Raw genomic sequence first — 27,108 nt, forward strand, 5'->3', positions numbered from 1 at the left:
TGGGTTGTTTATCATTATCACACTAAACCATGAGTTCATTTTTAATAAAACCAAGGTTAAATCATGTATCGTCCGAAAGCCCCCGGAAAGGTGTCAAGATAATAAGCACTTTATATACGTATGTGTTATTGCACATGATATACGTATGTGTTATTGCACATGATATACGTATGTGTTATTGAGAGCGCTCCCTACAATTAAATCTTAATATGGTAGGCCGGAGATCTTAATATGGTAGGCCGGAGATCTTAATATGGTAGGCCGGAAATATAACTGTAGCAAGTGCAGGATGAAATGTAACTGTAACGAGGCATAAGGGGATGGACTAATAAAAATAAGTGATGTCATGTAAAAACTGGTTGGTAGAAGATGAGGTCAGGTAAAACCTGATTGGTTTGAACTGTGATAACAACTTGAGAACAATGTATAAAAGATGGAGTCAGACATGTATTCGTTGGGCATCTACAGATGAACTCTGTGTGTCTCACTTTGCTTGCTCGAGCAAATAAAGATTGAAACCTCTGGAAACCTGGCTCTCTGGTCTTCGTGAATTCTTTCAACTTGGCTGACCGACTTTTCGCCACGACATTACAAACTTTTGTCACTTGAAACTAATCTTTGCTTAAATGTCAATTGTAAACCTTGCTGAACAAGTTCACGTCTTGTTTCAAGGACATTATAATTGTTAAATTAATGGATGCAGGTTGTTAGTTTGTATAGTATGGACTTCAGAAGTTGTATAAGCATAGTCGTTTTTTATGGTGTTTACATAATGCAGAATGAGCTCAAACATATTTAAACATTCAATAATAGTCAGCCTTTATTAGGTAAAATACAGAGAACAGTGTGTTGTCTAAAAGAAAATATATATCCGAAGATTAATCCAGATGGAATCCATTTTTTTCTTTCAACCCCAGGCACTTTATCGTGGAGAAATGTGAAATTTCCCATAAGTTTTTGCCTCCATAGTAATTATACTTCATTTTCTCCTCAGCATTCTCAGGTCCAATGGGAACAGTTATAAATTGTATAATACATACATTTAGGGCGGTTTCCAGAATATAAAGGCTAACACGCAACAGATCTATGACGTCAAACTAAATATTTACATTTACATTTAGCAGAAGCTTTAATAAAGATATGTCAGTGCAAGTTGCTTTAGATTTAGACAGCATTTATTCAAACATTTATTTTAGTCTAGGACTAGTCTCCATCCTTGTCCGGGAAATCGCCTCATAATGACAAAGTTGTACAACATTACTGTATGAATTGCTATACAAAACAAGCACATGCCTCAACATTTCAATGTAGGAACCATTTTCGAGTCCTGCCACATAAAAACTAGCAGATACTGATGTGGAGAGACAAGACTGTTTATTTTATCAAACGAGAGCTTTGAAGGCCGAAGTGGAGAAGGGTTCCATGTGAACAGCAGTTGAACATGGGTCAGTCGGTCCTAAGGGCGAACGCCGTTCGGAAGTGCGGGGCGATGACCTCCCATCGAAAGGGAGTCGGGTTCGGGGCGTGGCGGAGACGGGCGCCGCGAGGCGTCCAGTGCGGTAACGCAAACGAAACCGGCAGGGGCGCCGGGAAGAGTTCTCTCTTCTAAGTGAAGAGCAGGGCGCCCTGGAATGGGTTCGCCCCGAGACAGCGCCTCGAAAGCGCCGCGGTTCCTTGAAAATCCGGGGGAGAAGGTGTAAGTCTCGCGCTGGGCCGTAATGCTCATAAACACTTATATAAATGCCATGCAATTTTGTAGTGACCTTCATATGACGTGTTCTGTTCTTGAATAGCATTTTTAGCCATTAAAATAAAATAAAAAATTACATCATGTAAACCACCGATACATCAATTTTTTTTTATATTTGGACAAATAAAAAGATGTTTCCAAATATACAACTAACAAAATGGCACATAAAAACCAATAACCAAGGTTTTGTTTTTTTTAAATACTAGAGAACTGGTATGTTATATTCCTCCACCTCTCAATAATAGCAAGATTATGTTTGAATAATGAAACAGAAGTTACAGAAATGTTGTCATTTGGCAGTGCCACAATACATAACAAGAGTTGTGTTCAACACTGCTGGTGTCTACCATAAGACTCTGTACATTTAATTTTTGACAAGTGTAACATGTATTAATACAAACATCTACAATAGGTTTGTTTTTTACATTTAAATATTCTGTCCTCGAAACAGAAATTCATCATAAAACTGTACAACTTTCCCATATAAATAAAATAATGATTTATTCCCATGCAATGTGAAAAATGATGCTGTCACTTAAAATTTACTGGGAGGTAGACAAACGATTTTTTGCAAATTCAATATAGAATTCTCATCATAGTTTCATGCCTGTTCTTCAGTGTTGTGCAGTTTTGGAAAGTCTCAAAACTACTTCATTCTGTGTAACGGTTACTTCAACTGTCATTTTTAACAGTTTAAATTCCTTTATTCTACACATGTGGTTTTTATTAAGAATCGCAGCAAAGAAGTAAGAGATGTTCATTGAGGTCGGCTATAGTATGGGACGGGATCATGACACTCGCCAGACGTAAACCTGCATCATATGCAAAAGGCTATTGTATGCAAGCCTCATCACATGACAACAGGATTAACACACAAATAAACAAGCTGGTGCTTGTTGCGGCAGTGTGATCAAACCCTAAAATATCCCTCAATTGGCTTTATTTTGTACTTTGCATATAGACTTCCTTTGCATCTTTTTGTCCTATGAATGTTTTGGGAGAGAGACAGAGAAACGGATCTAGATCCTTAATCCCTTGAGGAGCAACACAGCTCTTATGTGTTGTGGGCATATACTCCTGCTGTGCCACAGCCTGGACAAATATTGTTCATGTTTGCTGAAATTATGAAGAGGTTACAGGTGTATATTCTGTATTAGAATTTGGCCTTCATATGCTATTGTGTCACCCGGTTCTGTCAGTGACCACTCATGCCCTTCTGTCCAGTCACCCACTCCACTATGATGAAGGTGATGCTCATTATCATGAAGATAAAACCCATCGCCACAAACAAAATGGCCTGGAAAACAAGACACAAAATGAAGAAGAGTGCTTGTAACATTGACCTTGAATAAAACGCAAGTTGCAGATTCTCACCTGAATCTTTGGCCGTGATTTCAAAGGCTCCTGTTCTTCAGGGACGATGCGAAGGTAGAATACTCCCGGCAGAATGAATATGAGGCTGGGAGCCGACGTGGCACCTGAAACCCAACGACAAACATTATTCCTCTAATTTCTGCTTTTGAAGTATGTTAATATTGCACATAAAATCATCGCCAACGCATCATCAGAACAGACTTACCAATGAAGCCGAAAATGTCGCGAATGTTCTCCACGAAGATGACGAGCAGGTTGACAGCAAAAAGCAGACACACGGTGATGGAGATGTGAAGCACCCAGTGAAAGGGCTTATCAGGGAACAGAAGCTGAAGGACAGCACGGCGTATCTGAGGAGGTACACAAAAAACAGTTTTACAGTCTTACATGTATAAGGAAACTTGTACGCATGTAAAGTTTGTGATTGTGACTGAGTGTGTCACGTGTGTGTACCGGAAACAGGACGACAGGAACGGTCAGTGTTACTGCCACCAGAACAGCCAGCCGAACACAGAGCATCAGGGTGTCTGCTTTGTCGTACATCTCCAAAAGTTCTGACTCCACGTTTTCTGCAAACACACACAAACATGCATATAAATGGTATGGTATTAACATGGATGATGTAAATAAAATGAAAGGTTTTACTGAAATTCACCTTACCATAGAAGGTGAGGTATCCAAAGATGGCAGTCAGCAGGTACATAACAAACATGGCTGTAATGGAGATATTAGCAACTTTCTGCATGCGTTTCTTGTTTGGCCTGATGTAAGAGACCAAACAGATTTGGAAATAAATCAATTAGGAATCAAATCAATATGTGGAGTATGTTTGAATATATTCATTATGGATTATGGAGCATGTAAAATACTTACTGTTTGAGTTCTGTGTAGATGGGCAGCACTTCCGGGTGACACACAAAAGCAAACGCTATAATAGGAATGGTAAAAGCAGTCTGCAACAAAACCAGAAAATCAATGAAATCCCAGCGGTTAAAGTCAAGCACATTTGTAGCTGACGTAAGATGCCTCACCTTTGAGTTGAGAGTGCCGAGTTTGGCTTCACATGTATCAGAGGTGTAGTGTACGGTATGGTTGAGCAGAGTGCTGTTATAGCTGTATTCTCCATTACACTCTGTGACGAACTTTTTGTAGATGACCTAATAAGACACAATGCAATGAGACACTTCTGTTAGTGATGGGCATGATCACCAAGACTGTCCTGGCATTTCAGTTATGTAAATAGATGGATGGATGGACTCACAGATGTGAGGAAGAACACCATACAGGTGAGGGAGAAGCCACTGGTGTAACCTAAATACCCTATGAGTGATATATAAAAATTATTCCATTATAGCTAATATAGTTTTATGTTGATCAATTGTTTTGCTTTAGCGTAAATACAGTAGCTGCACAAGTAACACCTTTCCAAAAAATGGGCCTGACAAAATAAATAGCTTAAATAAGATGCTCTGGAAGCATGGTTGACACCGAGCTCCACAATGCAGGTGTTGAAATGATCAGGATATATGAAACTACAAAGACAAAATAACATATGAATGAATAAACACATAAATGAATAAAAGGATGAGAACGTACCGAGTCGTTTCAGTAATGCCAGTGGAAAAATGATAAAGATGCTAACGATAATGATGAGGTATTTTCCATTAACAAACCACTCACTGCCAAAAAACACACAAATGTCATGTCCACAAGACTGAAAATATGAAAAACGAACAAGGACAGCAACTATTATTAAATCAAACTCACTGCGAGTCATCTGGCAACTTCATAAGACCCAGAATAATATTGGGTAACTCAGTCTTCACAATGAAGAGATAACTGGACATTGCTGTTGGGTCAAACGAAGAACAGAAGTATTGCATTACATCTGTATTATGTACTTAGATTGTATACATTTACAACCTGTTGTGAAATGTTAATCTGATTAAACTCTATGGAGAGTGCAAACAATACAATATCTGTGCAGAGACAGTTATTGTATTAAACCTTCAAACTGTTTTTACAACTTCAAGCAATTTTATTACACCTTTTATTATGTGTAACAAACCCTAAATGTTGCAGCAACATATGCTCAAACACAAACCTATTTGTAATTACTATTTTAAACGATTAAAATACAAATGTAATATTATTTTTTAAATATTATGCTGTATTTCTCTCTTTTTTTTCATTTCAATAGATTCTTTTTTTGAGGATGAATATTTTTAGCACCTCACTATATGTGTGCAAGAGGATGAAATTATATTATTATACTAAAGTGTTGCAAATGACATTAGCCGTGATGTTGTTTTACATTACCTCCAATGTTGTGCAATGTTATGATACACGCGGCTACGACTTTCCCAGGTGGACCAAATGCTCGGTTCCCAAGTTGTTCGTATGCACGAATTCCTAAACAAACAAAAAAGAATATTAAAAACCTGCACAGTTTACTGGGACGAAGTGTCAGGTCGTAGAAGAAAAAACTGTGATCATACGGCGCTGCGTAGACCGATGGGCCTATGACATCAAAGTACCGCAAGCACTGAAACAGTCTGCTCTCGCGGTACTTTGGTGTCATACACACCCATCGGTCAGCGCATCCCAGCATGAAGTCGAATACCAAACACCCACCAACCACTCCTGCGCTCCTCAGAAGAAGGTGTATAGAGTACGCAGAAAGAAGAGCGATACTTATCAACAGTATTCTGAAAGAAAGTCAGAAGATTAACGTCAATTAATAGCGACACAGTAACGAAAAAATGCGATTTGCCATAGGCCAGTTGCTCATTGCAAACAAACGTTTGTAAGTAGAAACACTGCCACCTAGTGTCTGATAATCGTACAACAAGATGCTTAAAAAGGCCTTGTTGAGACAGACAGACGATGTGATAAAGTAGCTTTACTGTAACCCACACAGTGCCTGAGCGTATTGTCTCACATCATGGAGACATCATCTAAGCTCCCAACATATACAAAATGGATTATAAGTTAACATTCTAAATTTAAATGTTCAAGCACAAATTAAATCTAAACATGCACCGACATGATTTCAGTCAGATCATGAGCTGTGTGCGGCGGTCTTGTCCTGTGACCACCCTTAACATTTACAAAGATCGATTACAGTAGCCTATTGTGTTAAACTGTGTTTTAAGTTTGATGTGTCTTCTTGTAGCAAAATAGATTTGTAAGGTCTCTTGTTCTGTTAAATGGCTGTTGTTTTTATAAAGCACTTGTCTTGTCAACACTGATTTCTAAATAGTTAAAGGAGGCTTTCACATGACTGTTCCTGACCGTCTCTTAAAGTTACATGATACCTCAGCACAAGAAACATGCAAATTTTGACTTGTATTTGTATATAGGTGGAGTCGACTCAGGTTTATGTGATGCTGACAAACATTTCATGACTGTGCAAACACAAAGAAGCTCTTTCTGGCATTGCAGAACTAAATACCAGAGCCATTCATTGACCCCAAAGGGAAACATGGTTCTGTTTATATTTGAAACAAATTTGACCAGAAAGAAATAGATACTTCTTCATTACAAACTGGATTTACAAGTTTGTGCATCTATGTTTATGGTGTAAATTAAATACCATGAATGATTTTGGTTATGAAACTTTTATAAATCATTTCCTATCTTACCTTGATCGACTGGTTTATCAAATAGGCTACTCTCACACACTCATTTGCATTGATAAATGTAGTTTCACTTACATAAAAAGGATAATGCCAGTGTTGGCCATGGCATAAGCCAGTCCCAGAATCCCACTGCCCATTATGGCATTACTGAGGTTGAAAATAGACATTCCAAATGAAGTTTTCCCCTCAAACTAGAAAAAGCAGAATGACACTAGTTATGCTTTTATAAAACACAAAGCAAACATTGAAATTATGGGAATGTCAGATATGTGAACATTACAGTCTACTGCTTAAATGATAGCTGTTAACATTTACATGTAACTTCATGTACAAGATTAAGGTGGAGTCAGAAGTTATTAGCACTGTTACATATACTTCTCTGTAATTTGGGTGTGTTGTGTTTCTAATCAGTTTCGCCCAGCCTACACATAAAAGACTTGCGTTTATGTGGCATTAATTCTAAAATGTTAACATCATACTTACGTCTGTAAACTTTGTCTCTATCTTCCCATTGCTCTTATTGGGAAGGAATGTATCGACTTCTGTTATGTTTTCAAGGCCATCAAATCTATATAATATAAGCAAAATAAACCATTGATTATTAATATCTGTTGTTGAGTTCTTTGCAATTGGAGGTGGAACTTTTTCAACAGTTTTGATGTTATCTGTCCCACAAAGGAAACTGCTTAGAGGAAACTGCAGGAAATGACACAGATACTGAATGCTGTGATGCTTTTGCAGGGGGGAACCCTTCTGCTCAATTTCTCTGACTGTTTTTAGGTGATGCATTAACAAATTCCATTAAGAACTTATGCTTTTCATGTGCTTATACAATGTTCTTATACAAACTTATTTTTGTACCAAGATGTTGAATGCAACTTCCAAAAAGGTATTTTTGTTTCAGAAGTATATGATATTTAAAAGGAAAATAAATGAGCTCATCATTAATTAACCCTCATATCATTTAAAACCTGCAGCCTGTATGTGACTCTTTCTTCTGTGAAACACAAAAGATGATATTTTGAGAAATGTGTCAGTGGTTATGTGTGCCCAGACAGTGGAAGTCAATGGGGGCCGAAGTTGTTTGGTTACTGACATTCATTAAAATATCTTCTTTTGTGATCTGCAGAATAAAGTCATAATAAGAAAACAATGAAAGATTTGATTTTGTTTTTAAATTATTATTGTAGGTAACAAAAAGTATAAAGCACGGTGGCAGAAATCAGCCATGCAAATGTGATAACTCCAAACAAGATACATTCGGATCATTTTAACTAAAAGGTTTGTTGTCATCTGCACACCCTCAGGTTGCTCCAAGCATTTTTTGAAACACAAAACCAGTTAGTTATTATCAGAATGTTAATGCTTCTCTTTTGTAAGCAAGAAAGCCACAAAAATGCATGGTCATGCTGATCACTGGCATTCAAAACAACTGAACTCACTTTCCATTACAGTTAAAATAGAAAACTGACATGAACTAATAGACTATCACTAACCTATTTTTTTCTTTTTTCTAAGAACTACTATTATTGCTGTTGTTGTTATTATTTATTTACTTATTTTATATATTTTAATAGACTTATGCCAATAGACCAGGTGAGCCAGGATTGCCACTGATGCCCCTTCAAAAAACACAGGTACTGTGAAATATTTCATTAGTAGTGGTTTTACCCAGAAGTTTTTGATCTCTTTACACATGCTGTTGTGGAAACTCACCCATTCTCCAGTGTGATTTTGTCAGGACTGAGATCATGGTGACCGTTTGCCATTTTCTGTAGTTCCATGATGGTCTATAGAAGACACAATCCTCTACAGACTGTATTCAAGCTCAACTCCTCAAACTGAAACATAGACAACAGTTCTCGGATTAGTTAGCATTTTAAAATAAAATCTTTTAAACTGAAATCACAACAAAACATTTCCACAAAACATCAGTGCTTGTGAAAATGAAGAAAGTGAAATGGGATGATTTTAGAAGAGAAATTGTTCTTTGAGCATCTAATGTATTTTAGGTGCTCAAACGTGTTTAACAGCTTGTTTTACAGTACATAAGTGAGATAACATCACTTGGTGAGTAACAGGAACATACACCTTCTTAAAAAAAACACATGAAAGATTAAGACAGAGAAAGTGAATGGAAAGAAGCATTGACATCAGCTACATGTTACCAAACATTCCTCAGAGCCTCATTACTGTATACTATCAAGACACCTAATAGAAAAAATTTGTCTTGATATGAAACAGATCGGTGTGTTTCAACACGAAACAGGCAGTACTTTGCAGCTCTGTGTTTGTTATCGTAAGGTTCGTGAAGGTTTATTTACTATGAAAACAATGCAAAAATGCACTCTAATTTGAAGACGTGGGCGGTCCAAATAGATTTTGGTATCTAGTTTGAGAGTCGAAAGGTTAAAGGACTCCCACTGTCAGCCTAAGAATACTATGAAATACTTCACAAATGTTTTATTTAATTATATTAAATATTAAAGGACCAGTCAGTGAAATCTAGTGGCGAGGCTGCAAATTGCAACCAACGGCTCACTCCACCCCTCCCTTTCAAAGCACTATGACAGCTGACACAACATGCCGAATTCCATGCAGAATCAGCTCATTCTAAGGTAATAAAAACATAACGCTTCATTATGTAAGGTCTTTATACACCTCTGAACACATAGTTATGTAGATTATATTGCATTTCTGTTAATGGATCCCCTAAATAATTACACACTGGACCTTTCATTTCATTACATTTTAAACATAAACTGTCTAAGAACATTTGCTTCTTTATCTCTTCTCTCTGTGTGGTTTGAAATAATGAGGGTCACATCACAGAGCACAAACCAGCATATGTTGTGTTTACAGTATGAATCAATACCAAGAATTGAGACAGACAGGTGTATCCTATTGCATAGGAAAATAACACAAAACCGTCTGATGCAACCTTTCGTGAGCTTGCGCTACATGCACTCAATAAGGAACAAATTGTGGAAAATTGCCAATGCTATTTCGAGCTATTAGGTTAGGAAACGCTTACAGAGACTCAGTCTAATCTGCTTGGCAGCACATGCAGAATGAAAGGATACTGTCAAATCATTTAAAATACCAAGTGCTTTTCCTGATACTTTCATATTACCTTAATAGGCAAAATGTCTATTCATTCACTGCTTTGTTTACATTTTAGTGCTGGATTTTCAAAATAGTTTTCTGCCAAAATGGGTCTGGGCTAGTCACTATTTGTGATTAAGCATTCCACAAGGGAATATAAAACATCTCATTTAAAACCGCAGCCGTAATTCTTGTACCACCACAACGGCACTTACATTTTAAGTGGTCTCTTGGAAATGAACCCATGATCAAGCATTGCTGGTTTACACACTGCCACTTACAGGAAGATTTTTTTCTGCACAATGTATCATGAGATTGTATAAAAAAGAGAGAACGTGAGATGAACAGATGGATTTTTCAATAGGGTTTAACAGCTTTCCATCATTGAAAGTCTGTAGCTGCTTGGTTAAAATGTACAATGTGTATGTTATAGAGATAAATGCAAAAACACCAAACGCAATGACTGGTGTGAAGTGAAATAAATCGTGTTAATTAGTCAAGTCTGTGAGAAGAAGCTCTATAGACAAATTCAGTTTTGGCCACATGGCTTTTTCTGATGCAAGACTTCAGCTTTATTGAAACAGAATCTATCTCCCAACACACCCTTGTTCAAACACACACACACACACACACACACACACACACACACACACACGCACACACGCGCACACACACACATGAAGTTATTAAGTTAAGTGACTACTCACCACTGTGTGAAGAAGAGAAATGTGGCAAAAATCTCTATTATAGTATCAAATGTTCTAAAATTAGCAAGTCCATTCATTTAAGATTTGTTTCTGTGTTGCCGTAGTGAAGCTGTCCGTCTGTTTGAGTTGTACGTCATTACTTACCTGAGTTCAGAGATGGGGGAGGGGCCTCTAAGTCACACCAAAGCTGGATGAGTGTGCATGTATGCGTATTCGTCTTTGTTTAGGAACAGTCTGGCCTTATGCCACCGTTTTTTTATCACACTTCCTTTTTCAGGTTCAAAATAATGCATCTACATACAGACGGCAATACAGTTCAAATATTCTTCAAAACTAGCATTCAGGTGAAGAATTAACACAAGGGCATTGAAACATCGCCAGTGTTTGGGTTCAAATGTTTATTGTTTAAAAAACAGGAGTGTTTAATTGGGCAAGAGGTGTATTTTAGAAGGCATTAGAGGATTATGTGTGTGTGTGTGTGTGTGTGTGTGTGCGTGTGTGCGTGCGTGCGTGTGTGAGCGTGCGTGTGTGTGCGTGCGTGTGTGTGTTCTGGTAAGTAATGTGATTAGAAGCTCAAGTTTTTTTAGGGCTGCCTGGATGCACCTGCTGTGCAAGATCTGGATGTGAACCAACAAACAGAAAGCTTTTTACAGCTGTCTGTGTTTTGACTGTATTTACCGTAGAAAATAGATTAATAAATCATAAAAAATCCAGAGAAAATAATAAAAAATAATGATGATGTCTGTGACACAAACATTGTACACTTGCCATGGATGATAAGAAGATGCATATATGACAAAGCCATTTTTATATTTCTGTAGAAAACGGCATTATACATGAAACATTAAATACAATGTGTTGATAACCTAAAGGTTTATGAAATAATATTAGATTTTAACATTTTTTTCTGTGTGTTGCTAAAGCAAATCCTGCAATATTCACACAAAATGACTAAACGAGTTTCGACATTCTGTCTATTCATTTATAAAATTAGGGAATATATTATGACAGTCTAAGGCAAAATATTTGACTGACTGAGGAACCATGTAAACTGTGATAACTGTGATGATGACTGTGTTGTAAAAAGGTACAGGCATCGGTAACGGCGAGTACCAGGAAAAAAATATCAGTACTTCACTCTGCTTTTAAAAAATGATAGGTGCTTCCCTAGTTTTTATTGAACAAACTTTGATATTGGCTTTAAATATTCATCTTTACACACCCTCCTACACCCCATCAAGAACCCTGAGTTCAGCAAACAAGTGGCGTCTTGAATTGCCTTCTCATAAGGGCAGAAAATCGCTTTCCTGCTCATTCTCCTTCACAACTCCTTCCTGGTGGAACATTATTCCTAACTCGGTCCGGTCAACCACATCTCTCACAACATTCAAAAAACTACTTAAAACCCATCTCTTCTGTGAATACTTGACAGAATAATGAGGGAAAAAAAACTAACCCTCTCTCTTCCTCTCAACAGGTAGTGGTCTAGCTTTTGTTGAAACTATAACTTGGTATTAGCACCTATTGTATTATTGCTCCTGAATGACATATCGCTTATTGCTCCCTGAACTCTCTGTAAGTCGCTTTGGATAAAAGCGTCTGCTAAATGACTAAATGTAAATGTATAGCAACTTAAAGGCAGGGTGGGTGATCCTGTCCAGAAACATTTTTTGTCATGTTGGTTGGAAATCTCTTTACATCCTGATAGCAATCAAGAAGTATAGTGGTCAAATAATATTTTTATAATTATATTTCGCCTGTGAAAGGAGTAGAAACAAAAAACGTTCGCCCAATCAAAACATTCTGGCCGAACGCTGTGACTGGTCATCTGTACATTTCAGCCAACGTATTTTGCATACCACTGCGCACCCTGTTCACGCAGACATCATACGTCATCATCAGGGCATCAGCACGCTCACCTCCGCTGTGTCAATGTAGGGAGAATGGCGGACAATCAGCAACAATCAAACTTTCCTGTGGAACCGACAACAAGTAAATCTACAAAACGAAAGTCAGTTTTTGAAAAAGCAGTGACGAAAAAAGTCTGGATCATAAAAGAGGAAAAACTCGAATTAACATTAGTTCAGCTATTACACGATGGAGACAGCTCCGGCAGGGAAAGAGTCTGAAAGACGATACCATGATTGCTCTCTTTCTTTTGGACAGGTATGTAAATGCTTCCAGAAGAATTTAATGGATTTAGTTTGTAATTCGTTACGTGGATTTACGAAATACATTCATGTGTTTGGAGGAGGCGTGGCTTTGGACAGCGAATTGCATACAGGGTGGGATTATAATTTCAGTGCTAATTTTGAATGAATGGTTCTTTGTGGAATCAAAGATGGTTCTTCTATGGCATCGCTTATTTTTATGAGTGTAATGCAGTAAAAGGAGCAGCTAGCAAGCTAATAATGAAAATAACAAATACTTAATAAACAAAAAACACTAGCATTTAACACTAGCAGTTACAACAAATAATCAAAAACTGTTTGTTTCCATGCGTAACATTACACATTATACATCTATACTACTCAAACAGGATGTTGTAATGCAAAACAGGAACTAGCTGATAAGACTTAAGATTTCATGTGCCCAAGTCACACAAGGAGCTAAACTGTAGTGTCATAATTCTGCTTTTGACAATACATCCGTTGTGGCGGTGCCTTGTGGGTTAAAAAGACGTACACAAAGCTTTACATGAGAGTCAAAACACTTTATATAATGTGTAATGGTCTATTTTTTTAATATGAGCAGAAAAGGTTAACTTTTGACACTTTAAACTTACCCAAGAATGACTACCACACATTCCAAGAAATTCAGTTATTGTCAAAGTACTATAACCACAGGACGTAAGAGCGTGCTCCTGCGTTACCAATCTATTAGATAAAGAGATCTGTTCAGTGGCAGATTTGCCACAGAAATACATTGTGTACACGTATCTTACACGAACAGTGTCCAGGAAATGTTTCTGCCAAACATTCAGATAACCAGTCACAAAGCAGCACTATGTTGATACCCTTATGATAATGTGGAACTAAAATATTATAATATAAAGTCGATGTTGTGACCTGAATAGTGAAAAGTAAATAATTCAATGTTCAGTGTTGGTATGCCATGTACATTAAAATAAAAATGTTCATGTCCATGTGGATTATATAGTATCCAACCTCATTACATTCATTACTTTAACCCTAAATCACCCTACATTCTGTCCACATCACATGTTAATCCTGTGAATCTGTAGTGTGTGTGTGTGTGTGTGTAAAAGGGAGAAAAATCTCATTTTAAGATATCCAAATTCAATAATCATATTTACCAAAGATCACTTTTATTTTTAAATAGGTGTTATTCAAAAACATAATATGCTGTATAATACATAATACAATACACCTTTACTATGATTAAACACAGAAACATTGTAAAGATGTGTGTAAACCAAAGACAAAAAGTGTGGTTGAGCTACATTTATAATGATTTTGTCTATAGCTGCCATGTGCCACATGGTTTCCTTCACACTTCCTTCTGTTGAGAGTTATAATGAATGGCGCTACAGATGAGTCAAGAAACAGATGAATAATTAACCAGCCATCTTAAAAACTACCCGATGCCATCTGTTAATGATGTGGTGGTTGAGAGAGAATATTTGAGAGTTATTGTCTTACCTTTCTGGCACTTTAGTAAAGAATCTTTTCAGCAGTAATGGAACTTCTCACAGGTCCTCCAGAATATACACAGACAAAGATGATATAGGCTACTTGTTTTCCCGACTAACGGTTTGAGTGAAATAATATAATATATATTACAGAAAGATTGATGGAGAGAAAGAGAGAGCGTGAAAGAGAGAGTGGCAAAAACGTGGCTGTGAATGGTCTGTGTGTAAGTTTGTTACCCACTCCCATCACGTCTAAAAAAGAGCGGGTCTTCCAGTTTGTCCCGCCCATTAACTGTCACTTAAAATGTCTGTATTCAAGCTATGTGTAGCTGCATATAGATTTGACTACTGTACAGAGGTGGACAGTAACGAAGTAAATTTACCTGAGTACTGTACTTAAGTACACTTTTTGAGTATCTGTACTTTACTTGAGTATTATTTTTTATGAGTACTTGTACTTTAACTTCACTACATTTGAAAGACAAATATCATACTTTTTACTCCACTACATTTATAAAAAGGTCCAAAAGTAGAAAATGGTTTCTATGCAGCGGGGTTTCCTGTGTGCGCAATTTATCTGGCTTGCGATCTGCCAGGACCTTTTACTGTTGCCAAGTATTTCAGTTTTTCTATGCTCGCCGTTTTCCGGCATGCTTTGAATGGCCATTTAGCAGATTTTATAACGCAAATCTGGCAACTCTGGGATCTTCCCCGCTAAACTAATGTAAACGTAGGCGCTGCTACACCATTGATAGCGCTCTAAAAAGGCAAATAGAACAATAAAAGAGGAAAAAGGCACATGTTAAAGTGTGGTGTAATCATCTGTGGGTTACGATCAGTCAAAGATCATAGAAACATTGTCATGAAAATGATCGGCTTAACGGCTAATCACATACACCTTGAGCTACACGTGCGTGTTAACTTCTGATCTGCTGCTATATCATTTAAAGCGATTTGGAAAATGAATGATGTTTTTACTGAAGTAACTATAGTTGAAGTATTCCTGTTGAAATAAAAACAATAGAACCCTGCGCAAAATACAACATAAAATGTAATGGATTTAATGGTTATAATGGGAATTGTACTATGGATACTTGTTGTCTACTTGTATGTGATGGATTCTATTGGTGGGATAGTAAATCCCATTGGAATAAAACCCAAAACACACTACAAAGAGGAATTTAATTTAAAAATCCCATTCTAGTTTAAAAAAATCATTGTTTTTTTCAGCAGGGATGGTATTTGCAGTAAAACCACAGTATCCACAAATTTACCATTTTCTATATATAGGAACCATACTCCAATTAATAATCTTTAGTAAAACCACAGCAACTAAACATACCATAGTTTCATTATACTAGCTATAGTTTATGTTTGTAGTTAAATTATGGAAATACAAATGGTAATAAATCCAACAAACACATGGCTTCTACACTTTACTATTTACAAGAACCTTACTACTTCCTGGTAAATTGCTGCTAAAACTGGTAAAGGGAATATACAACATAAAAGAACACTGTATTGTATGTATTCATAAATACATATAGGCCTAGGGGGCTAATGAGGATAATTAGGCTAAATGATCTTACAGGATTATATCTAAACTAAACATATATGTGCTAAACATATAAAGCTCTTAAAGGAGTAGCTCACTGCAAAATTTGCCCCCATTGACTTTCCATAGTAGGAATAAAAATGACTATGGAAAGTCAATGGGGGCAAATTTTGAAGCGAACTACTCCTTTAATACAACTGATACTGTGAGCTACTCAATGTATTCAGTAGGTTGGTTCAGAGGCATAAGGTATACGACAATTAAACAATGCACAACTGACATAAAGGAAATTTACTTTTAATACTTGAGTACTTTTAAAAGCACGTACTTCTGTACTTTTACTTAAGTAAGAATCTGTCTTTACAACTTTTACTTGTAGTGGAGTAATATTTGACCAGTAGTATCTGTACTTTCACTCAAGTAAGGAAGTTGTGTACTTCGTCCACCTCTGCTACTGTATAACAATGAGGGCCATCTGTAATATACTCTGAAAACATATAGTAAAACATGTGGAAAAGCAATTTGTGAGGACATTTAGCTGGTGAGGTCTGATAAGGTCACCAAGCTTGTGATAGGTTTAAGGGTACAAGTATGAAAGATGAAAGACCTTATAAGCTTGGCAAGAAAACTATGGAAGTCTATGAGATGTCCTCACCAACAAATTGAAACAAACCTGTGTGTGTGTGCGCTCGCTACAACCCTACAAATGTCCCCACGAGGATAATAATACTAGTAATTTTTTACTAGTACATTTTGCGGTCTCAATGAGAAAAACTGCTTATAAATCACACTAAATTATATTAATTTGAATGTAAAAATGCATGGAAAACATGGAAACCCAAAGTGCGCATGTATGTGTGTGCGTGGGTGTGAACTATATTTGACCAAAAGTGAGCAAAACCTGACAAATCTGAGCCATACCTCACTTCAGGGATGTCCTCATTTGTAAAATACTATAAAAGATATAGTAAATGAAGCTTTTTCAACACTGTAAAAATGCAGAAAGTTTCTATTAGGGTAAGTGTGGGAATATACAAGGACTATAGGTTTTACAACTAGGATGAAATAAAATATGACATAGCCTATGACTTCATGTTTTACTTCATACAAATATAAAATATGACCTTTTGATAAAGTTTTACTGTGAATATTTCCATTTGTGGAAGGATTGGGGTAGCTCATAAACTGATCACAACTGTCAATGCACGAGTTATGCCAGCTCTTTCTGCTGTTATCTAGTAGCAAATTGGGAATTGCTTTCATAGGCCAATTTACAACCATAAGAAAGGAAAACATGGCACCCTTACATCTCACGTGTCTCCATCTTTTCAGTTAGTCATATCTTCCGCACATTAATGCAGGAGTCTCACAAAAAAATGTCAACACTGCTGTGCAGTTCTGAAACTCAGTGAAGTGGCGTCGATTGTGGAATATGATTTCTAACATGAGGGCTGCAGCCCTCTAGTGGTGCGAGGACGGTACTACAGAAAGTGAATTTGTTTTCTACAAATAATAAAATACGTAACTGAAATAACTCCGTTACGCTTGTATAATAGTTTTTTTTTTTTAAATAAATGCAGCTTTAAATTTTCACAGAGGGTTTAATAATAATACTTTTTATTTTAATCGGCGTATTACAGTAATCAGATCAGGTATGGTACGGTTGAAAAATGGCCGTCGTTAGGGGACTTTTGTTTTGTTCGTTTCCCACTAGAGCACAAACCCGGAAGAATGAAATAATGATCGTCGTCCACCGCTAGCTCAAGTCAGTTTGAGGTCGAGTGGAAGGTAGGTAAAGAAGTATTTTTTTCTAACTGACACTTTGTATATGGACTGGTTATGGGTTGGTTTTCGGGTATTACTTATTGTTTGTTAAAGTCGCTTAAGCTTTGGTGAGAAATTTAACTGAATTCTTGTGATTTTACACTTTTCTATTGACGTTAGAGAAGATGATTATATCCAGGCGTTTAGCTGTTTCAGCTAACTAGCAGGCTGACAGTCTTTAAACACGTACTTTCCGGTTTTTATATTTTTCTTTAGTTGGGGCTAGCAGTACTATGTTTTTTTTGAATATCTTTGTTTTCAAATGGCGTAAATGCAACTGTATACCCACGCATTGTGGGTTTGCGTTTACAGAAGTATGTTTATGGTATTCTGTCAGTCTGTTTGCTTTTCAGTCTGTCGGGCTGACTGTTTGTCTGTTTACTTTTCTAACGGATTGCTTCCTTCAGTCTGTCTATTTGTCTGTCAGAAAAGATAGCTTTTCACTGTCACTGAACTAAACTAACTTTGTATTGTTTTTCATATTAAACACAGTCTGTACATTATTTAGATGCCTCTTAAGGAATTGGCTTTTCAGTATTATTAGCTGTTATTCATTAATCTTCAGTTTATTATAGTAATAGTTTTTGCTCTGTTGAAGTTTGTGTCAACAATCCACCAGACATGAGTCTCATCATCTGTAGACGTTTAGTCAGATGACAAGTATGGCATTTGCTAGAATTTCCAAGCAGAGTAAAATAAACACACGTTTTAAGCCAGTTCTTAATGCTTGTTTGGTCTACAGAGCAAAAAAGAGCCAGTCAGACTTTTCTGGTGTGGAATTTTTGGCCAGTGGAGCTTTCAGGACTGTGGAGTTCTGTTTAAATCAACTACAGGGTAATTGATGTTAAATGCAGCCTTTCAGTGAATATCCTGTAAAGCTAGTAATGGAAAGAAAGAAATGTTTATTGTGACGTGAACCAAGGCTTCTTTGTCCATATCATACATAAAACACAAGCTGCTATTTGTCTAGGCATTTCAGTTTAGCCCTGATCGAAGCTCTGATTTCCAAAGTGATTTTACCTTTATTTGTGGTGTGAATGCAGTGTGAAGCAAATAATAACATTTTTTTATTTAAAAAAAGTAAGCTTTTTTAAATGTGGCAAACTAAAGGTTATGGTAATGATCAATCAATATTGTCATGTATGACAAGAGAATATTAAACCTTTACTAGAGAAATATAAAAATCTGATAATAACCTGGTAGCCATTTGGAGGGTATTGGTAGATGTGTTACTTCATGTTCTAACAAAATCAAGTTTAATGTAGAAAGATATCTGTCTGTGTAAACAGTCATTTTAAAATGTTACGAAGGATGAGAACATCAGTCATGGACACTTTTTCCCACAATTTCTTTCCACTGTTTTTATTATACATCAATATTTTGTCAGTGTTTTCCTTTTTTTCTTTTTTTGTCATTTAAGGATATATTATATAACCTTTAAACCTTATATTTTATATTTTAACCTGTTTAAATGACAGCATATCAATCACTCATAACCGGACATGTTACAGTAATGACACTGTTACGGAATGAGATTTTCAGCAGAAAATGCAATAAAATACAAAATAATTAAAACTATTCTTTGTTTTAAGTAGAGAACACGATTATCTTTATTCATTTTTTTGTGTGTTTTATATTGAAATATAATTGTGTTTTATATTGGAAACCATTACAGCCATGATGCTTCAATGGATTTGTGAGAATGACCCATTTTGCACCTTGTTTGTAGTTAGAAACACTTGTGTTTTTAATCCATCTTTTCCCGACTAGTTAACCATGGCGATGACAAGTCAGATGACCTGTTCCTCAATGAGTAACCACACTAAGGAGAGGGTCACTATGGCCAAAGTGACCTTAGAGAATTTCTACAGCAACCTGATATCACAGCATGAGGAAAGAGAAATGAGGTATGAGAGTCACACATTACATTTAGCATCCTGTAATATTTTAGATCTGTTGTGTCTATTCCACTTGAACATTACAAACACCTTCTTGTTTTGTGGCTAATTTATTGCCTAAGCTGACCAAAATGTGTATTGTACAGTCTGACATAAAACATTATGATAAGATCTCATTGTGATTTATATTATACATTTTATAAGCATTGTGTGTAAAAGGCTGCAAAAAGAAGTCAAGTGTTTATTTTGTTTAGCTGAACTACTTTTGGGTAAAATTTTCACTTGTAGTTCATTTTATCTCAAATACTGGTTTAATTTGAGAGATAAGCTATGTAGGATGTGAGAAACGCCAGCTACAGTGGTTTCTCTACTATAAAACATTTGCTAACAAACAAGTTTAGCAGGTCTGACTAGTGAGCGTTTGGACTGTTTAATGTAATTCCTTACATGCTTTAGGCTTGGCTAGGTATGGAGGGACCACTACATGTCATTTGTCTATAAGTATCTCCCACATTCCAGTGGCCATTTTATACAAAACTGTCTGTTCTGTCCCCTGTTGAAATCGCATCAAACTATGCGACCACACCTTTCATAGGACTGATGAAGCAACTCAACCTCATAGCAAACAATGTTGCTAGTGTTTCAGAACATGTGTTAAAGGTCTCCTGTGTCTGTTATAGGCAGCAGAAATTGGAGAAGGTCATGGATCACGAGGGACTAGCTGATGAAGAGGTGAGCTGCTCAAACATACCTGCTTTTGCATTTACAATTGTCTTCATATAGATTCTTATTGGCAGCCTCTAGTAATGACCACTTTTACATCTCCCATGTGTCAAGCATCTTAATCGATATAGTTAGAGCTAAAACACTTTAACTTCTGTGATTTGGTTGATTTCGTTTTTTTGTTTTGGGTGCTGCAGAAGTGTATACGCCGATCTGAGCATGCTAGAAAAGAGACTGAGTTTCTTCGTCTGAAACGAACTCGGCTTGGATTGGAGGACTTTGAGTCACTCAAAGTGATTGGCCGTGGAGCTTTTGGAGAGGTAAGAGGTTCTTGCCATCAGACACCATGAAATCAAAAATGAAGTTTTGTGGCTTTTAGTCCGTGTCTGCTAACGTTAAAAACAAATGCATTCATCTTCACGAGAAGGTGTGTAAAAATATGCTGTCCTCGTGTAGGTGCGCCTAGTTCAGAAGAAGGACACGGGCCACGTTTATGCCATGAAGATCTTGCGTAAGGCTGACATGCTTGAGAAAGAACAGGTGAGATCATTAATAAAGCCTTGTATAATGTTAGGGTTCTTGGTTATGTGCACTCAGGTCTGTCTGTATTTATGTTCTAGGTTGGTCATATTCGAGCAGAAAGGGACATTCTTGTAGAAGCAGATAGTCAGTGGGTGGTCAAGATGTTCTACAGCTTTCAGGATAAAATGAACCTCTACCTCATCATGGAGTTTCTACCAGGAGGTGAGCGCTAGTTTGAGTCTTAACATTTCAGGGAAACTTCACTGCGTCTTTCAACTTAAGCATATGAACACAGTACCCTTAAGAAAAGCAATGTCAAGTAGGCTTGTTGCGATAGTTGGTGATGCACGCCAACCGATTACATCACTTGTCCACAACAGCACCGACCCCCACCGTCATTTTAATTTTTTATAGTAATAAATCACTTAGTTTAGTTAAAGACCAAACTACAATTGCATGTCTGAACGTGGCTGCTGCATTCAGCGTAAGCTGAACAAGTGTCGCAGCAAAGCAGGAGTCAGATTTTATTCATCATGTGAGGAGAGTGAAGTGAGCTGACTGACAAGATGATGGCGGAGGCTTTTCTGTCAAAGAACATATAGTAGAATATGTAAGCACTGTCATCAAGAGCCGGTTACTTTAGAATTTTCTTTTGTTCTAATTTTAAAAAGCTGGTGCTTTGCCATTTATTTAACATAAACGTTTTTTGTTTCGGCTATTCCTTTATTAATCATTTCTTATTTATTTGTTTATCTAACATAAACGTTTTGCGTTTCGTATTCCCTTTCTTATTCGTTTCTTATTTATTTATTTTACATAAAAGTTTTTCATTTCGGCTATTCCTTTCTAATTCGTTTCTTATTTATTTATTTATTTATTTAACATAAACGTTTTTCGTTTCGAATTCCCTTTCTTATTAGTTTCTTATTTATTTATTTTTTGCACAGTGTGTGCCGTGATTACTCGTTTTGTTAATATAGTGTAATAAAGCTCAATAAAACGGAAGGAAGGAGGCGAGAACCGGCGAACATTCAAACATTTTTAATCAAAATAAATAAACAATAAACCAGCAGCAAAACAGGCCGGCAGCCCCTCACGGACGACTGCCGGCCACACGAACATAAACAAAACTTAAATGTCCGGGCCAGGTCCTCTCTCGCCGTATTCTCCTGCCGTTCGTCCTTTTATGCTTCCGATCTCCTCTGTGAGAGATACGAGGCCGGTGTGACGCCCAGCTGACACTCATTATCAATCGCGTCCCGGCCTCGCTTCCTCCTCCCACGGCTCTCGTCACGCCTCCCTCGTCACATATAGGCTTAACTTATTTAACGTAAAGGTTTTTTATTTTCGTTTCTTATTTATTTTTTCCTTGATGTGTTTTGTGATTATTTGTTTTGTTAAAGGCACCTATTTGATGTTAAGGTTTTTTATATTAGTTTCTTATTTTTTGCATAGTGTGTGCAGTGGTTATTATAAGCAAATGTCATTGTACTTTTTTGTAGTTTTTGTGTGTTTTTATTAAGAAAGATATTGAACCCACCATTAATTCAAGCAATTGCCGTTCCCGAATTGACGCTAATTCAAAACCGAAAATAAAATGCGTCGTGCACACGGCATCTTCGACCACCCCACAGCAAACCCCCCAACCCCGGTGTCACCGGTACTGCCTGTGTTTTTACTATCAACCGGTGGGAAAATTTAATGTCCGCCACATCCCTAATGGCATGGCCATTCTGATACTTATTCTGGTATTTTGCATGAGTGGGGATTTTCTTTCTCAAGATTCAAGCTAAAGAAACTCCTGACAATCAAACCCATGATCTTTACTACTTGAGCTAAGCGGAGCTCTAAAGCCTCTCCTTCACAAGATGGCTTTTCTGAGCCTAGGTGATATGATGACGCTGTTGATGAAGAAAGACACTTTAACGGAGGAGGCCACACAGTTCTATATTGCTGAGACGGTGTTGGCTATTGACTCCATTCACCAGCTGGGCTTCATCCACAGAGACATCAAACCAGACAACCTGCTGCTGGACTCAAGGGTAAGAACACAAGACTAGTGTTAATATTTAAAACACTATAGACAGCACTAGATTGTTTTTTATTTATTTAGCACCACAAGAATAAGACAGGGTAGCATAAGGGGTCATCAGTGTTTCCAATCCACATGTGTGTTTACTTCATCCAGGGCCACATGAAGTTGTCCGATTTTGGTTTATGCACTGGTCTAAAGAAAGCCCATCGCACTGAGTTCTATAGAAACCTCAATCACAGCCTTCCCAGCGACTTCAGTAAGCAGACAAATCTCTGGTTCTCACATTATTATAAAGATCTTAAGCGTATCAGTTTATCATCTGCTAAGTATAACACACACAGTGATTCTTATGTTTTTAAACATGTGCTTATTGTATATATTAGAATGCCTGGCTGTTAGTAAAGTTATTTTGCATATAGGCGTATACAGTATATACTGCATGGCTTTTTCTGTTCTCAAGTTATATGTGTATCACTGCAGCTTTCCAAAACATGAACTCGAAGAGGAAAGCAGAGACATGGAAGCGAAACAGGAGACAGTTGGTAAGTGTTTCCTCTTCACCCAATACTATCCTACATGTGTTGCAGCTGTTGTATGTTAATAGTTGAGTTAGAATTTAGTGTGTCTATAATTGTGATTTGGATGAAAATCCAACATTTTATGAGTTATTAATGCAGAAATCCAGGAATCTCAATATTGGCCAAAAGAATTGGAATTATGATTTTTGTCAAGCAGTCCTAGTGCATACCGTATAAATGATTATGCAAAATAAATTGTATCATATTTTGGGTCAATAATTTTAATATAGGTCTGCCTGTAATACATTTTCAGGCTTTCTCCACTGTTGGAACCCCTGACTACATCGCTCCAGAAGTGTTTATGCAAAATGGGTATAACAAGCTTTGTGATTGGTGGAGTCTTGGGGTCATTATGTATGAAATGCTGATCGGTGAGAATTTCAGTAGATTTAGTTTGGAATAAAAAATGAAATACTTCAAAATATGCTTAAGTTGTCTGTGCTTATATTACTTTTTCAGGTTACCCTCCATTTTGCTCAGAGACGCCTCAAGAAACCTACAGAAAAGTGATGAACTGGCGAGAGACTTTGACCTTTCCACCCGAGGTCCCGATTTCAGAGAAAGCCAAAGATCTCATTCTCAGGTTCATCTCACATTCTTACTTTTTCTGCACAGGGAGAAAAGATGGGGCTTTGTTCATATCTTTTACATTACTTATATTGAGTTATTTACCTTTTACTCTGCCATAGTTCATCTCATTTCTTTTTATCATGTTTGTGTTTTTCAGGTTCTGTTGTGAGAGTGAGTACAGAATTGGAGCCTCTGGAGTGGAAGAGATCAAGACTAACCCGTTCTTTGAGGGGGTGGATTATGATCATATAAGGTAGAACAACTGCCCGTATTGAAATTGGGCAGAGGGCTTTATTTGATATGGAAATCCTAATTTATAGAATTGTGGTTTGATAAATAATTATTCTTAAGTAAACAGTCTGCATTATTCCACAATGAATGTTGCAAACACATCACACTGTAAATGAGCAGTTCGTCTGAGCATGTTGCATTGCGGGTTATACTAAACTAATTTTATCAAATTTAGTAAGCCACCCTGTGTTTTATGCATACAGAAAAGTGCATAATGTGCCCTATTTACATACTATATGCTGCAACAATAGTAAGAGTAGCATGGTGGTTTGCTATTCTAAACGGCTTATGTTTTTACAGAGAGAGGCCAGCTGCCATTCCAATAGAGATCAAAAGCATTGACGACACCTCCAACTTTGACGAGTTCCCCGAGTCAGACATTCTCCAACCTTCAGGTACATTTTTAGTCAACTGATGCTAACCTGAAATTCATTGACCCTTTCTATAGGCTGTTGTGTTTCAAACTAATGTAATAATGTTACCTTTCTCTTTCTGTCTCTTTCAAAAGCTACTGTTGTATCCAACCACACCGAGGCTGATCTAAAGAGTAAAGACTGGGTCTTCATCAACTACACCTACAAGCGCTTTGAAGGGCTAACTGCACGAGGTGGCATCCCATCATACATGAAAACTGGGAAGAGATAGACGCTAAGAGACTCGATAACAATCTGCACACTTGCAGTGATCTCAAAGTGACATTCTTCATCGCTTCTGGCATCTGAAGGATCCTACATCTGTTTCCTGTTTAGATCACGACTCATTCGACTCAACCTCTTTTCTATCTGCAGTTGGATGAGTCTCACCTAAAGGGCTTTTTTCCTCTAACACCTCTGTTGAATATGGCCACTTCTTCCCTGGGCTTGCCCCCTTCTTAAGGAGATTTTGGCCAGTCATCTTTAAGGTTGCAAGATTTTTTAAACTTCGAACGACGGTATTTTTTCGAGTACACAGACTTATAAAGCTGGTTAGACCTCCTTTATGGTCTAAAAATGGACTAGTCCTGCAACAAGAATCAATTGCATTAGAATTTGCATTAGTAATTGGTGGATCGTGGATTTGCCATTTCAAAGGACTAGCGTTTGTGGCAAAATTGTCCTATCCCAGCCTTCTGTCTTATCCACATCTGCTGTATGAATCATAAAGATTGGAAACGTCGTCCTTGGTTTTAATCAAGGTGAAGAGGATTGAGTCTTGCTCAGGCGATGTTTTAAAATCTTTATATTTAAAAACACTTGTTTTCCTCTGTTTTGTGGACATTCCTTTCCATGTTATGCTCCACGTCAAAGGTCCTACTAACAAGTGGCTTCGTAGTCGATCATCAGAGCTGCAAAGATGTTGCCTTACATTTGGATCCTTCTTAGAACAACATCATAAATACAGTCACGGTTGCCAATCGTACCAAATTCTTCTATGTACCAGGAAACTTCACCAGCTGATGTTCAAGACCAAGCAATCTCGACGAACCAGCGTTTGTTTAATATGCAATGGGTAGTTACGGCCACGGACAGATCAATTGTTCATTCAGATGTTGCTTGGTGCTAATGCTGTTATTTTTCTTAATAAAGGCACTCTTTACTTATGTTTGGGGAACAATCAACATCTTTTTTTTAGCATGTTAAGGATAATAACACTGTTCAGGGGTTTGAGTGTTTAAGTACAGCTTAGTCTTCCATTTTAATAAGGGCTGAAATGTTTCATGCAAAACTTTGTTACCAAAGAGGCACAAACTAGGCGAGCTTCGTGTCTGACGCTCATACTTCCATGTTGTTTGATTGAAGATGCTTTTGTGTTTAGCTTTTTGGTGTTGGCAGTTGGCTTAATCTTAAAGCGCTACTTGAAAAACAATTAATTTTGCAATCATTCCACAATGACTATAATCATTCAATGCATCCTTGTCGCTGCAATACGTTGCCTGGGTGGCTGCTGGTATTGGCATGTTGCTTTGACTTTGGCTAAGCATATCTACAGCATGTTTGTAAAAATCGAAGATTGATTCTTAGAATATTCAAACATCTTTCAGACAGTAAATATTTCTGTAGCCAAGATTCATAATGTCTTTTCTCTGTGACCAAACTGAATGTATTTGAAGAGAATGGCTTCTAGTTTTCTAGAATGCTCAAATTCCCTTGATTTGTCTTTGCTGCCCATGAATGCTAAAATGTGACCCTGGATCACAAAACCAGTCTTAAGTAGCACGGGAACATTTTTAGTAAAAGACAAAAATGTATTGTGTGGGTCAAAATTATCGATTTTTCTTTTATGCCAAAAATCATTAGGATATTAAGTAAAGATCATGTTCCATGAAGATATTTAGTAAATTTCCTACCTTAAATATATAAAAAATTTATTTTTGTGAGTGGATGGTCTGCCACAGTGCCCCTGATTAACAACTTCAAAGGCAATTTTCTCAATATTTTGATTTTTTTGCGCTCTCAGATTCCAGAGTTTTAAACTGTTGTATCTCAGCCAGATATTGTCCTATTCCAGCAACTCATATCTATAGAAAGTTTATTTATTCAGCTTTCAGATTATGTAAAAATCTCAATTTCGAAAAATTGACCCATAAGACTGGTTTTGTTGTCCAAGGTCACAAATGTGGAATGAATTTGCCTAAATGCTTGATTGAATGACGTGACACCTGTTTATCTGTGTATTATATGCTGCACAGCATGACAATGATGATGTATGTGGAATTGTTTGTTGGTAGATGCTGAGTAATCCTACACCATTAAAACACAATATACTGCTAGATGTATATTTAATTATGTCTCAAGACACAGATTACTGTATACCGTTATGTTTTAAAAAGTAGCATAAAATAATGTATGAATGGTGAATTGAAAAGTCTTTGGAGCAATAAGTGATCTACAGAAGACTGGATAT

General features: G+C 37.0%; 2 protein-coding genes across 8 annotated transcripts; one reads left to right on the top strand and one right to left on the bottom strand.

The window, feature by feature from the left end:
• Positions 1-814: 814 nt before the first annotated feature.
• slc38a5a (solute carrier family 38 member 5a) lies at positions 815-14,455 on the bottom strand. Of its 3 annotated transcripts, XM_057356488.1 has the most exons (16): positions 10,578-10,738; positions 8,482-8,606; positions 7,249-7,333; positions 6,841-6,956; positions 5,759-5,832; positions 5,444-5,536; positions 4,892-4,973; positions 4,721-4,803; positions 4,386-4,444; positions 4,156-4,281; positions 3,998-4,077; positions 3,785-3,885; positions 3,578-3,693; positions 3,330-3,474; positions 3,125-3,228; positions 815-3,047 (listed from the first exon to the last, which is right to left on the bottom strand). In XM_057356488.1, exons 2-16 carry the CDS (start codon positions 8,547-8,549, stop codon positions 2,946-2,948), a joined length of 1,434 nt encoding a protein of 477 aa, XP_057212471.1. In that variant the 5' UTR covers positions 8,550-8,606; positions 10,578-10,738; the 3' UTR covers positions 815-2,945. The 3 variants fall into 3 exon arrangements, with proteins under 3 accessions (XP_057212471.1, XP_057212470.1, XP_057212469.1); XM_057356487.1 differs by lacking the exon at positions 10,578-10,738 and adding an exon at positions 14,240-14,455 and having other exon boundaries at positions 3,998-4,281; XM_057356486.1 differs by having other exon boundaries at positions 3,998-4,281; positions 10,578-10,740.
• On the top strand, positions 9,051-25,804 carry stk38a (serine/threonine kinase 38a). Of its 5 annotated transcripts, none has more exons than XM_057356492.1 (14): positions 9,051-9,383; positions 19,379-19,515; positions 20,187-20,238; positions 20,427-20,549; positions 20,686-20,769; positions 20,850-20,973; positions 22,639-22,793; positions 22,940-23,042; positions 23,267-23,328; positions 23,618-23,735; positions 23,824-23,947; positions 24,092-24,187; positions 24,526-24,620; positions 24,734-25,804. In XM_057356492.1, exons 2-14 carry the CDS (start codon positions 19,385-19,387, stop codon positions 24,868-24,870), a joined length of 1,404 nt encoding a protein of 467 aa, XP_057212475.1. In that variant the 5' UTR covers positions 9,051-9,383; positions 19,379-19,384; the 3' UTR covers positions 24,871-25,804. The 5 variants fall into 5 exon arrangements, with proteins under 5 accessions (XP_057212475.1, XP_057212472.1, XP_057212473.1 ...); XM_057356489.1 differs by lacking the exon at positions 9,051-9,383 and adding an exon at positions 12,549-12,743; XM_057356490.1 differs by lacking the exon at positions 9,051-9,383 and adding an exon at positions 17,464-17,572.
• Positions 25,805-27,108: the final 1,304 nt, after the last annotated feature.

The sequence above is a fragment of the Triplophysa rosa genome, linkage group LG17 (assembly GCF_024868665.1).
Source record: "Triplophysa rosa linkage group LG17, Trosa_1v2, whole genome shotgun sequence".
Lineage (NCBI taxonomy): Eukaryota > Metazoa > Chordata > Actinopteri > Cypriniformes > Nemacheilidae > Triplophysa > Triplophysa rosa.

Coding starts and splice junctions, on each gene's coding strand:
- slc38a5a (XM_057356487.1), bottom strand. CDS start 8,549: ATGGAACTACAGAAAATGGCAAACGGTCACCATGATCTCAGTCCTGAC. Junction 3,475..3,577: donor TTCCTGTCGTCCTGTTTCCG/GTACACACACGT, acceptor GTACCTCCTCAG/ATACGCCGTGCTGTCCTTCA. Junction 3,229..3,329: donor CGACATTTTCGGCTTCATTG/GTAAGTCTGTTC, acceptor GTTGGGTTTCAG/GTGCCACGTCGGCTCCCAGC.
- stk38a (XM_057356489.1), top strand. CDS start 12,675: ATGGAGACAGCTCCGGCAGGGAAAGAGTCTGAAAGACGATACCATGAT. Junction 19,516..20,186: donor CATGAGGAAAGAGAAATGAG/GTATGAGAGTCA, acceptor TGTCTGTTATAG/GCAGCAGAAATTGGAGAAGG. Junction 20,239..20,426: donor AGGGACTAGCTGATGAAGAG/GTGAGCTGCTCA, acceptor TGGGTGCTGCAG/AAGTGTATACGCCGATCTGA.